We start from the raw sequence: 13,417 nt of genomic DNA on the forward strand, positions 1-13,417 counted from the left end.
TTTATACACTTTATATACTGTTACTCAGTACTTAGGATGTGTTTTTTGTTGTGCTTGTGCACTTCACTGTTTGTCCTATCCTGTCATGTCTTTTGTCTTGTCTGCGCATGGGACAGTGAGAAACGCAATTTCGATTCCTTTGCATGTCCAGTGCATGAGAAGGAATTGACAATAAAGCTGACTTTGACTTTGACTAAAGTGTGCCAAGAAAACATCCCCCACACCATTACACCACCACCACCAGCCTGCACAGTGGTAACAAGGCATGATGGATCCATGTTCTCATTCTGTTTACGCCAAATTCTGACTCTACCATTTGAATGTCTCAACAGAAATCGAGACTCATCAGACCAGGCAACATTTTTCCAGTCTTCAACGGTCCAATTTTGGTGAGCTCGTGCAAATTGTAGCCTCTTTTTCCTATTTGTAGTGGAGATGAGTGGTACCCGGTGGGGTCTTCTGCTGTTGTAGCCCATCCGCCTCAAGGTTGTGCGTGTTGTGGCTTCACAAATGGTTTGCTGCATACCTCGGTTGTAACGAGTGGTTATTTACTGGATGTTTTTCCCTTTGCACACCATTCTTTGTAAACCCTAGAAATGGTTGTGCGTGAAAATCCCAGTAATTGAGCAGATTGTGAAATACTCAGACCAGCCCGTCTGGCACCAACAACCATGCCACGCTCAAAATTGCTTAAATCACCTTTCTTTCCCATTCTGACATTCAGTTTGGAGTTCAGGAGATTGTCCTGACCAGGACCACACCCCTAAATGCATTGAAGCAACAGCCATGTGATTGGTTGATTAGATAATTGCATTAATGAGAAATTGAACAGGTGTTCCTAATAATCGTTTAGGTGAGTGTATATATATAGTCAGGGCGGCAAATTTCCTTTTTTGCAGGGTGGTAGGAGATGTCTCATTAATATTTATGAGAGAAGTTTATGAGATCGGCCAGTGCATGCCTTACAAAATAGTGCGGCACTGCTGGAACCGGTGTTCTGTCGAGTTGAGCTACTTTGTCGAGTTAGGCTACCGTAGTGCTAATCGATAGCCCTAACCTTACTCTTACCCTAACCCCCCAAAACCCTTACTCTAACCCCTAAAACCTAACCCTAATCCCAAAACGGTGGAGCAGAAAGGCCCGATAGCCCGTCTCGATAGGTAGCTCAACTCGTCAGAACATCTGCAGATCACGCTCCACGTCACGTCAGCTGCAGACAGGCCTAAGCCCAAGTCGAACGCACCCATTGCTTCTATAAGGGAGGATGGGCAAAATTACACCGTCGTCGGTGATTGGCTGTTGTGCTGGCGTTCAGTAAACCCCTGCTCAATAGGTCATTGAGTTGTCTGTCTCAGCGCCTTCTCTAAAACAGTGCGAACTTGGTAGATCAAGCTTTATAGTCTGTATCATCGTGATCGTCCTCATTTTTTATCGATAAAAAAATCGAGATCGTTTTATCGCCCAGCACTAAGTGTAAGTAATATTCTAGCAGTCAAGAGCTTGGAAGAAATTATAGCAATATAACTTCCTGTGTATATGGGAGGGGCTTCTTATGGCCGGAGGGAGGGCCCTCTACGATCCAGGGTAGGGCGTAGAGCAGGGGTGGCCAATCTTATCCGCAAAGGACCGCTGTGTATGTGGGTTTTCGCTAGCAACTCCCTAATTAGATTACTAATTAGAGGACTGATTGGCTGAAGAGTCCTCACACCTGGGTTTGAACAGCTGACCTACCGGTTATGGCAAAAACCTGCATACACACCGGCCCTTTGCGGATACGATTGGTCACCCCTGGCGTAGCGGCTCCTATGATGACGTTTTGTTCATCCAGTTGAAAGTCGAAAACCGACGTGTTAAATAGCGAACTATAATTGAGTGTATAATTAATACGGCCAAATACCGTGATCATGCAGACACTGTCGCAATTTCAGCGGTGGTAATAATTGATCCAGATTGGAAACACTGTAGTCTTACAGCCAAATTTTCATGAAGACTCATTTTATCGTCTCCATAATCTATGTTAATTTCGGCAACGTAATGAGCACGAGTCGCAGGTTAGGATTCAAGAAAAATCCGTAAACGGACATGAATCTCATAATTTCGTTTAAAATTTGCAAGCCTGCATTTTTAACTGTCCACCCATATCTGACATTAGATGTAAATTCCTTTTCTGGGGCGCACTTGAAATCACTATGGGAATTGTATGAAAAGCACTACTCACAAAAGCAGTTCTTATAAGCATAACGACGTGTATCCACTCTGGATAAGAAGCGTGTGGCGTGTGTCTGCCTTCGGAAGGAAGAAGTGAGTAACACCGGTAGCAACCCAAGCATGATTGGTGCTGGAGAAGCAGCGTCTCCATCATACCTGATGGTTACACCCGATGCTCCAACACGAGCGGAACAAGAAAAAGCCAAGCCCTAGTCGTTGACTCCCAACTGATTCAGTTCATACATTGCTGTTTAAGTCGACATCGTAAGACATTTATTAAATATTAAATAAAAAATGTTTCAGTGAATTATGCTGAATACGGTGTTTATTAGACTAGTCACGCGATCGGTAATTCGTGGCAGACCACTTATACCGTTAATCCAGCACACCTACAGTTCCAAAGTGAGATGATGAAACCTTATATTCAAACAGACTGCTCCACGCCAGAAAGTTTGTTATATTATATCACCAGTCTATTATGCTCAGTGCTATTAAAATTTGCATGGAGTTTTAAGATTTAGACATTGATACATAAGAACATAAGAACTATACAAACGAGAGGAGGCCATTCGGCCCATCGAGCTCGCTTGGGGAGAACTTAACTAATAGCTCAGAGTTGTTAAAATCTTATCTAGCTCTGATTTAAAGGAACCCAAGGATTCAGCTTGCACTACGTTATCAGGAAGACTATTCCATACTCTGACTACACGCTGTGTAAAGAAGTGCTTCCTTAAATCCAGTTTGAAATGTTCTCCCGCTAATTTCCACCTATGGCCACGAGTTCTTGTATTTGAACTAATGCTGAAGTAACTATTCGGTTGAACAGCATCCAAACCTGTTAGAATCTTATAGACCTGGATCATGTCCCCCCTCAGTCTCCTTTGCTTGAGGCTGAACAGATTTAGCTCAAATAACCTTTCCTCGTATGACATTCCTCTAAGACCAGGAATCATTCTTGTGGCCCTACGCTGCACCTTTTCTAAGGCCGCTATGTCCTTTTTAAGATATGGTGACCAAACCTGTACACAATATTCTAGGTGAGGTCTCACCAAGGAATTGTATAATCTTAGCATTACCTCCCTTGACTTAAACTCCACACACCTGGAGATATACCCCAACATCCTATTGGCCTACACAAGCACAAAAATCGTGTGAGAGCTAAATCGCATCTTTTACCTCTAAAAACACACAAATCATAAGGTTAATTTTGAAGATTTATTCTTATATTGTCTCTTTTACATAGAGGTTATATACAAATTAGTACAAGTCTATCAGAAAGATCTGCAGTAAGTTAAGAGAAAATACAACAAAATAATATTTCTTTAAATGAATACATATAAATGTAAATCTTATACATTAATGGAAAACTCTCTTCCAGTCTTTCCAAATATTCTTGTTTCAAGATTTTTTCTTAAATTTAAATTAAAAAAAAAGATCTCGTACGAAAGTAAATGGAAAAAAATAACATCCTTATAATTACACCCCACATCTTTTACATTCTCATTTTAATATGAATAATCACATGGAAAAGCAAACTGCATGATATTTATATTGCAGTGTATTACGTAATACAGCAGATTATTAAAACAGGAAAATAAAAATGCACATATTCTAGGCATCCTAGCGTCATAGTGGTACAGAATTGTGTGGTCCTACAAAAAACTGAACATACTTTTTAAAGTTTAAGGTACATTTATTCCAATCTACAAATGAAACAAACTCTCTCTCATTAAACAGTGTGTATATCTATCCTAAAATCTACATTTGACCTGGATTTCATTTTCTATTAGTTCTCTGGTCTAAAAGACCAGCCTAAATGTAGGGGTAATCACATACAGAGCTTCCTACACAATCTAGAGCCCCATCACTTTATGTAAAAAGGATTCAGATTCACCAGATATCTTAGGAGAATGCTGATGCATCATATTGCTGGGAAACGTAGGAGAAAGCTGTTATTCAAGGGATAATCAGGGTGAGCACATTAAATGGAAACACAAACACCGCAAAAAGGAAAGATCAAAATGAATAAAAACTTCCACTGCACTAGAGTGATGCAAGAGAGGTGCAGAGAGGCCTGGCTGCTGGCCACAGGGAGACCTACTGCTCACAGATCTCAGTCTCCACCACAAACCTGTTCTCAAAATGGAAGATCTTGTGGCATGTGAGGGCTTCCCGTTTCTGCATACCTGCAAAGGGAAGCAACACAGTTATCTGCTATAACATGACTGCTCTAGAGGTGGAAGATGACCTATCTGTAGCGTGCCACCACTGGGCATACCCTGAACAGAGGCCACATTTACTTTACATTCGCTGTATGCTCACTTGCATATTCTTTCACAGGCTTTTGCATATCTGCTACACATCTACTCATGGCTACTGTATCATGTATTCAAGTGGCATGCAGCACAAGAGTGCATTTTGGAGGAAGTAGCATGTGGAAAACCAACTAACCAATAATGGTGTCCCTGCGCTCGAGTCTGTAGGTCTCCTTGCCACGGCAGAGACCGTAGATGAAGTACCCCAGCTGATCCACATTGTCCAATCGCTCAGTCACCATCATCTGCTCATGGATCAGGTATGACTGGGGCAGGTATGTCCCTGCCTGAGGGGAACACAAGAAGCACACATGGTTACACACATGGTTACCCACATGGTTACCACGTCCGCACACATGGTTACACACATGGTTACCATGCCCGCACACATGGTTACCACGCTCGCACACACCCTGACATGCACCAGGTCAGACATGCAGTAAGAAAGCTGCTTCCTATTACAGTAGAATAATAGCTCTTGGTATTTTCCATGTTTGTCATAAATAAAGGAGGAAAACCCTTTAGAGACCTGAGAGAAGAAAAAAACCTTGTTTATTTCAAAGATAAAATGCATACCTTGATTTTTACCAGCAGATCCACAAAGTTTCTGGGCGGCAGCACAATGGAGGTGTTGAGGGGAATGACATAGCACTTGTTAAGACTGAGATCCAGATATGCGGTCAGGTTCTACAAGGGGCAGAGGGGTGGCACACGTGACTGACTGAACTCCGGACACGGCTGCTCCGATACTAACGCCATTTAATGAAAAACACAGAGGCTTTGCACAAAAAAGAAATGAGGACAGGCCTATTTTTAAACCCCCTGCAGTCAGGAGAAAAGCTGCCTGCTTACCCTTCTGAAGTCATGGACGATGTCAGCGGGATCACTGTCGGTGAACTCAGGCACGGGAACATTAATGAACTCGACCTCGTCGTCCTCCAGCACGCGGATGCTCTCCTGGATCCAGCGCTGTGGGGGGATGGGCTCCTCGTCCTCGATCATGAAGTCCTTCTCGACGTAGCCTACCCCACACACGAAGACCTGTGGCTCCTGCAGGGCAGATAAAGCGTGTTACCACGCACCCCCACCCCATCCTGGTGTGTTCACATCCCCGAGAAAAACCCCAAAGAAGCCAATGGGACAGCTGACCATAGTGCTGTCTGTGCCACATGCCTGCATCAGGAACTCTCTGTACAGGTAGGCTCCTCCCACGACGACGCCGGCCAGCATGAGGGCCAGGCCCAGGCACAGGCACCAGCACCAGGCTTTGGACTGCTGTCGAACCCGCACGCCATTCTCCAAATCCTAGACACATATAAAAGGAACAAAAAGAGCAGACCAGTCAGCCCAGCTAACTATTACCGATGCTGTGACCTGAAATAAACAGGCATGACACAAACACAAGCGCAATGATCAGATTATATAAGCCGGTCCCACTCAATATCTGATCGTGTAAACACATGGAGTTCTTGTGAATAGAGGGACTGGACCTGTGACTGGGCGGAGACACAGCTGGGTTCAGCACTACAGTAGGGCTGCCCGGGTAGCAAGCCGGGCCTGGGGGAGGGTGATACCGCCTGCGCTAATGTTCCCTGGCAGCTCTCCTGCTACCATCATCCCGCCATGGCTTGTTTACTGCTCCTCAAAAATGGTGGCTTTGTCCGGAGCGGCCGAGGGGCCTCAACGCCACCCACCAGCCAAACATCTGCAGTGAGGATGAGTAGACGGTGAGCAGCACAAACATGGGGGCAGGGGGGTAGAATAAACCCAGTCCACCCTGACACATTGACATCAGCATTCCAGGCAGGGGGAACAGATTCCAAAATAACCTTTTCCCCTAAACAGCACAACACAACCATTTCAGGAAACAAGCAGAGAAGGGGGGGGGGCATTCTGCTTAGCCCATCTTTAGCTATTTATTACAAACTCAGGAGCCCAGTGCACATTGTTTGAAAGTCCATCACTTTTTTAATGGCCGCGTTTCCCGGTTAGCTCCCCCAGGGAGCAGCGCACCTCCATGAGGGCTTGGAAAGCATCTGGCTCCCATTTCTAAGAAGTAAAACTGCATTTATTTGTGTCCCTTGAGAAGGGTGGGGACCTCATTCAGCCGCACCTTTTAAATGGGCTGGCACACGTTACCCTGGAGACGGTGTGTCACCTGAACTCCGCTCAGGACTTTCAGAATCCCTGGAGGTCGCCCACGACTCGATCACCAGTGACACAGCGCGCTGGCTGGCTTAGCTCGCGTTTTAAAAACAGCAGGAGGAATTATTTGCAACTTCCTGTCTTTGCTCCAAATTAAAAAGCAACTATAGGATACTTTCCAGCTCCTGTATATTTTTTTTACAGCCACACAAAGAGCAAAACTGAAGGAGGATAAATGATATTCAGGACAAGTGGGATAAAGTATGCAAAGCAAGGACAGTTACAGAAAGGCATGCAAAATTGTACGTGCAGCTTTCACAGTAGAAACAGACAGACCAAAAGACCAGTGATCACTTCTACATTTAGCTTTTTACATCAACCAAGTTTAAACATCCTCTTTCAAGCTGACTTTCGGAATGAGAAAAAGTAGGAACTTATTACAGCACTTAAGCAGCAAATTTTGGACAAGCATGTCCTTATATTCAAAGCAATACCCATCCAGCCTGGAAAGAACATGGGACCGAAGGAAAGTTAACAGGCAACTAAATGGGCTTTAAAAAAAACTTTATTAAATGCCCAATTAGCTTGGAGACTAACTATTGAAGGAATATTCAAATATGCTTTTCAGGCAACGAGGCTCATCCAGATCTAGGTGCCCTTGATGGTCTGTCATCTTATTCGAGGCTACAAGGGGCTTCACCTCGATTCAACTCACAGGTGTCCTGGAGGACAGAACCGCTGAGGCTGCCGTGCAGAGAGCGTGAGGTGAGAGAAAACAGAGAGTGAGCGAGAAAGTGAAAATATAGGGAGAGAGAAATATGTTTTGACACACCCTTATTTTACCATTGAAGGGAAAGAGGGACCGAGACAGTGAAAGACTGAAAGGAGGGCTTGCTGGAGTCAGAACAAAAAAGGCATTGCATTTTTTACTGCCTGACAGAGCAGCTGGGAAATGACCAGCAACCGACATTACGGGTGGGAATAGGTAGCAACCTCATTATTAGATATTACATCAATATTTGTTTGCTGATTCAATATGTAGTGGGATTTTTTTAAGTGACATTGTGATTAATGTTTTTTTACTGCGGAGAAGTTATTCTTGCTTTAAAATGTTTGATGTATTTAACTTGACGCTGTTTGAACATTTTGGGTATATATTTAAAGTAAATACTGCATCATACACTGAAGAGCCTTCAATGAGCTATACTCAACAAGCAAACCTTCAAACAAAAAGATCATCAATAAACTTCAATACAAACGAGAACTTACAGCAGTAGCAGCTTATTGGCAATTAAGGGTTCAGAAGTAAAGATGACATGCACACCAAAATGACCACCTTTACAGTATACAGTATGTATGGCACTGAGAACAAGCAGGGTATATGAATTAAATACAAACTGACAATTTGGAAATGTGACCTGAAACACATCTTTCAGAATGTCTTTATTTTAAAAAAGCTAAAATAATGTGGAATTCCCTACAGAACATCAATGGCAATGGACTTCATCATCTGTTTAGCTTCATCTCTCCTGCTTCAGAGGATGTTAAAAGTTATGTCGAGGGTTCGTTGCCTTGGGCATGTAGCTGCAGAGATGCATGCAAATGTAGCGGTATTACCACATCATTTAACTCTAACATGGTAAACTTTGCAGACAGCTGTACTCATGCTTAGCTGTCCGTTTACTTCAGTTAGCCTGAGCTTTTGAGACAGTGCTTGAATTTAATATGAGATGGTGCTGGGAGTCTCAGTACACACTTACTTATTCATGATAGCACCATGCCAGACTCGCACACATCAGTCCCTTAACAAAATCGGCCTATGTGCAACTGGGCAAACACTAGAAGTAATAAATATGAACAGCATAATTACAGTAACCTACATTTCAATTAATATTTTTAAATATTTTTTCACTCTTATTGCCATCTAAATATTTCCGAACCAAAGAATTGCGCTTTGTAACTGAATCCAACTCCCACCTTGGAGTTGGACGCATTCAGTCACATCTTCACTGGACTTTGCACCTCAGCCGTATGAACCTGCTTCACCATAATGGTAAATGGATTGCATTTATATAGCGCTTTTCTACTCCTACGAATACTCAAAGCGCCACCATCTTCCCCACCGAGTGTCCATTCATCCCCATGGCCATTTGTTTCATGTCCACTTGACATAATTATTTTGTGGTTTCATGTGCACCTTTCCGAATGTTGCTCAGAAAACACACAAACGTTCCGCATTTGCCACATTCGTCTGTTACATATATGTACTAAACCAAAACACCCAAACCGAAAAATTTGGGTATGAATACGTGTACCGCTACACTCCTACTGATGGGTATGAGTGCATGGGTGAAAGGGGGGCCCATATCATTAAGTTGCTTTTGGATCTTTGTGGTTGTACTGTTATCTGACGACTGATGACAAACGAGGCTTTGTACTTCATAGCCCTGGCTGTCATAGTCACCAGACTTGTAGAGTAACCCAGGAAGAGAGAGAGCTCAGACCCACTGCTATGCCACACTAAGCACTACAAACAGAGACATTGCATTCCCGTCAATTGCTGCAGGTATTCATAACTTCATTCCCCCATTGTGTACGACGTAGCTGGCTCACACAGACAGCTAGACAGACCAACAGACACACACACACACACACACACACACACACTCCTGCCTTGATGCACTTGCCAAATGCTGTCTTTCTGCTCTGTATCACCACCCAGGTCTGCAAGCTCACACATGCATCCCTGGGCTGGCCCAAGGTGTGGTTCATGCCTAAACACAAATACATATTTCTGTGAATACATCATTTTTTGTACTCTTTTCCGCTAGGCGCTGAAAATAACTGTACAACCTGCGAGAGAGAAAATGTGATGTAGGTATGCAGTTAAAATATGATGCAGTATGATGCTGAACGAGTCTCCATAGCCCCAGAAAGGTGAGGTCAGTGGAACACACTGAGGCTGTGCGTTTTATTACTCCGGAGGCCCCTGAAGTAAATGATGCCAGAAAGAAGCAGCTGAGCAGCCGATAGCCCAGGCAGCACATCAATGTCCGCAACAGGCCACGGGGCAACCATTAGCAAGCCGATAATAATCGAGATAAAACTATTGTGCTGCATTTGGTTTCACAATGATGCTTCCGTTTTTGCCTGGTGTTATAAACCCAGAGCAGCCCATTCAGCACCATATTTGCTTCACAGTTGAATTACATTTATAGCTCAGGGAAGACCAGTGTTAAAAAGGTACATTTTAAAAGTTCAATAAAGCCATCATATATCCAAAGTCAACGAGTGATCATGTTAAATAATAGTGATTTCAGTATTGACCAAAATAATCTTGATTTTGATTTTTGCGATATTCGAGCTGCTCTATCCTGAAACTGACATTTGTAAAATTTACTTTTACAAAGATTCACACTTTATAGAACAGAAAACAATGCCTTTATTGTCATTGCACACAGTAGGTACAACTAAATAAATGTTGCTTGATGTAGTTTTAAAAACAAAATCTATTCTGCACATCTCAAAATAAGCATTACAAGCTCCCCCGATGAATGTGGGGAAACAAGCAAAAAAAACCACCCAACCAACCATCCCAACTTTATCCTAATATATTAAAGAGCACGGGTTCTCATTATTAATATTCAAAATAGTTTATAAATAAATCATTATATGGTACAACTAATACACACACACACACACACACAAATAAAATGAAAGTGAAGCTAATCATAATAGAATCAGTGATTTGTGAAACAAGTTCTCTAAGAGTGACATTATCCTAACCTGTGTCTTACAGTTTTTTTCCTACTGATAAAAAATGGAATATATTGCCATTTAGTTTCTGGTAGCTCGGAACTTTCTTTAGGTAACACAAACAAACTAAAACCTTCTGCATCCTGCACGCATTCAATAAAGTAAAAGTATCTCACCTCAGTTAGGACAAAACTATAGGCACTTGATACTTGTTTGATACTTATGTCCACTGCTACACTATTTATGAATTTTAAGAAAAAAATATCACATTATAACAATAGGGAGAGGTGTCAATAAATAAAAATTATACTAATGATGGTTAAGTTTAATAATTTGTATTGTGTTTTCTCTTAGCCCCAAAGGCTTTAGCAGAAGCCAACACTACAGAAGCTACAATTACACAGCCACAGTTCCTTGAATATCAAAACCCCACATTCAAAACCTTTATGCACCCCATTCCCCATTTATTTTAAAGTAAAATTCTTTAGTCCTTAAAGCTCCTTTTCAAAATGATATCCATTCCACTGCAAAATTAATTAATGGAAAAGAGCCAGTTGCCAGCAAAATATATTGGAAGTGCATGATTTTATCTAATGTATTTCATTCTCATCAGTGGACTAACATTATTACAGTACTAAAAATATACTTTGTAATGACAATGGGCTCTTGATTAATTTCAGAAACAGAATCTGACTTTTGACAAGTTTCTTGTTTAGTCATACTTACACACGACCAAAGTGCTAAGAGAGTCTAACAATGCAATTTCACAACCCAGGTTTTGGGGAAAGTTCACAGCCGTGCAATGAAACCTACTTAGTTTAAAAATACATATACAAAAAATAAGTGCCGTCGAGACATCCACAATTCAGTCTCCTAATCCAATTAAGAACTGCATTAATAACTTCACTGATTACGAGGTCGGCCGGAGCAGAGAGCAGCACAGGCGCACAGATGCATATAGAGTAGATCCTTCATGCGCAGTTGTTCAGATTAAAAGCTGCCATTTTATCGGCCGAGCCAGAGTGTGACTCAAAGCGAAAGCGAAGCGTCCCGTCTCGGATGTTGCTCTCACACTAGAAAGAATTGCCAACAACAAACCACAACATGAATCCCACGCATACCGTGATCAGTCTGTCTCCTAGAAAAAAAACTCCCCATTGAACTGATATGTTACCAGAAGACAACTGTAACAGTGCCCTTTTACTGATTATTTCTGAGTCACATACCTTAAACAGTACCTTTACCAAAATAACATGATCGTAGGAACTAATCTGCGGGGAAATGTCGTCTCGTTTTCTTGTCTTAGCTTTGTAGGTTAGCGGTGTAACGTGATCCAAGTGCTTTAATCGATTCAGTTTGTTTAATTGGCCGGATCTCCGCTGTGCTTCCCCTAATGTGTGTTTAAACATACGCTAGTTTTGGCAAACGTCAGATTCGATCAAAATGGAGGCGCACCTCAATCAGTGGTTAATAATTTGAAGCTCTCCAAGATGGTACTGCATAGCCAAAAGCAATAAAATGAAACAAAAAAAAGTTTGATTAAAAACATCGATCCTACTTCCACAGGGTAACGCGTTAAGTAGACAAACTGGAGCAAAGGCAGATTTATCTGTTGCATCGTCTTGTACTTTATCTAGAACAAGCAGTAAATGTTTTACAATATCGATGATAATCTATTTCCTTCATTCCAGGGGTATTTTTTTTGGTGTTAACCCCAATCATGCCGTAAATGCTCACATGTTACAGACAGTGCCATGTTTCCTCCCGGCGCCCGTCACCCGTCACAGGTGCTGGACAGACCCCGGCGCCACAGAGACAGACACAGGGAGCACAGCACAGTGTGCCCTTGTCACATACATGCGCATTATATTACATAACCACTGCCTGCGACACCTAATTCACCTATTACTGCGACAGACTACACAAGTTACTACCCAAAAGCACATTACGCGACAAAAAAAAAAAACTTAGTGCATCTTGTCAAGATGGCACTGCAGACGGCGTTTCCGGAAAATGCACGTCTGCTGAAAAACTTGGATGCGTCGCGCTATAAATAAAAGTAAAAAAAAGCAGAGCCTCCTAAACAAGGTTAGACGGTACTCTGTATGCGGCCGGTCAGCCATTTTTAAACCTATCCGATATCAAGCTGCAGGTTCAATGTCCACAAAGAGCCAAACCAAACATACACGTATACATACGCTACGCTCCAACATTTCCGTATTTTATTAACCATCTGCATCCTATACACACTATTCCAACTTCTTTTTAAAAACTTCAGGTCCAAAGAGGTTTTAAAAGAGCTCGTTTTACTTTACTGATAAATGTATTTACAGTTTATTACATAGCTTGCTACTTATAAAACAAAAATACGCATCTATAAATAGATTAAAGCTAATATAGTACAACTCCAAGTTGTTATTAAAACCAGTAAACAACCTTTACGAAATCAGGTCAACTCACCGTCTCGTCGGGAATTAAGGCTTCATTCTTGTCCTCCTCTTTTTTCGGATCTTTTTGACCCAAGGCTGAGTTGAAAGAAACCTTAACCATTGTTATTTCGTTTTATTCGTACGAGGTCGAACTTCTGCGTCGAAAGTAGGTAGGAAGCCCGGCGCTCTTCTGGAAGCCGCTCTTGGTTTTTCTTGTTCTACAGCTTCTCCTCCCCACTGACAACATCTATCAGTGACGCAGATACGCACCCAGCGCGAGCACAGCTACATTTCATCTAGCTGCAGAACTATACAGCGCATTGGCCCGGCTGCGCCGCAAGGGGGCGCGCTTTTTCATGTGAAACTAACAAGATAATAAATTATACTACAGACGCTCCTCTAATTACGACTGAGATACGAACGAACGTTCGTAACTTGAAATGTTCGTAAGTCGTTATTCAACACCATTTTAAGGGTTTACGCAAGTACTAAGAACAAGGATGCTGGGAGTACGCACGCTACGCTGCTGCGCGGCGGGAGTATCGGCCAGAAGTCGTGCTACCC

At 42.4% G+C, this 13,417-nt stretch overlaps 1 protein-coding gene across 2 annotated transcripts; it reads right to left on the minus strand.

Annotated features, from left to right (window-relative positions):
- Positions 1-3,409: 3,409 nt before the first annotated feature.
- Positions 3,410-13,127, minus strand: itm2ba (integral membrane protein 2Ba). Of its 2 annotated transcripts, none has more exons than XM_023831740.2 (6): positions 12,885-13,127; positions 5,673-5,828; positions 5,376-5,573; positions 5,100-5,210; positions 4,660-4,810; positions 3,410-4,394 (listed from the first exon to the last, which is right to left on the minus strand). In XM_023831740.2, exons 1-6 carry the CDS (start codon positions 12,972-12,974, stop codon positions 4,306-4,308), a joined length of 795 nt encoding a protein of 264 aa, XP_023687508.1. In that variant the 5' UTR covers positions 12,975-13,127; the 3' UTR covers positions 3,410-4,305. The 2 variants fall into 2 exon arrangements, with proteins under 2 accessions (XP_023687508.1, XP_023687509.1); XM_023831741.2 differs by having other exon boundaries at positions 5,697-5,828; positions 12,885-13,126.
- Between the last annotated feature and the right edge of the window lie 290 nt (positions 13,128-13,417).

This window comes from Paramormyrops kingsleyae, chromosome 16 (assembly GCF_048594095.1).
Source record: "Paramormyrops kingsleyae isolate MSU_618 chromosome 16, PKINGS_0.4, whole genome shotgun sequence".
Taxonomy (NCBI): Eukaryota; Metazoa; Chordata; class Actinopteri; order Osteoglossiformes; family Mormyridae; genus Paramormyrops; species Paramormyrops kingsleyae.

What these genes read in the sequence shown, in the direction of transcription:
- itm2ba (XM_023831740.2), bottom strand. Translation starts at nt 12,974, where the DNA reads ATGGTTAAGGTTTCTTTCAACTCAGCCTTGGGTCAAAAAGATCCGAAA. An exon ending in GTGGCACAGACAGCACTATG is followed by an intron (nt 5,574 to 5,672) that starts GTCAGCTGTCCC and finishes TCTGCCCTGCAG; the next exon opens with GAGCCACAGGTCTTCGTGTG. An exon ending in ATCTGCTGGTAAAAATCAAG is followed by an intron (nt 4,811 to 5,099) that starts GTATGCATTTTA and finishes TGTTCCCCTCAG; the next exon opens with GCAGGGACATACCTGCCCCA.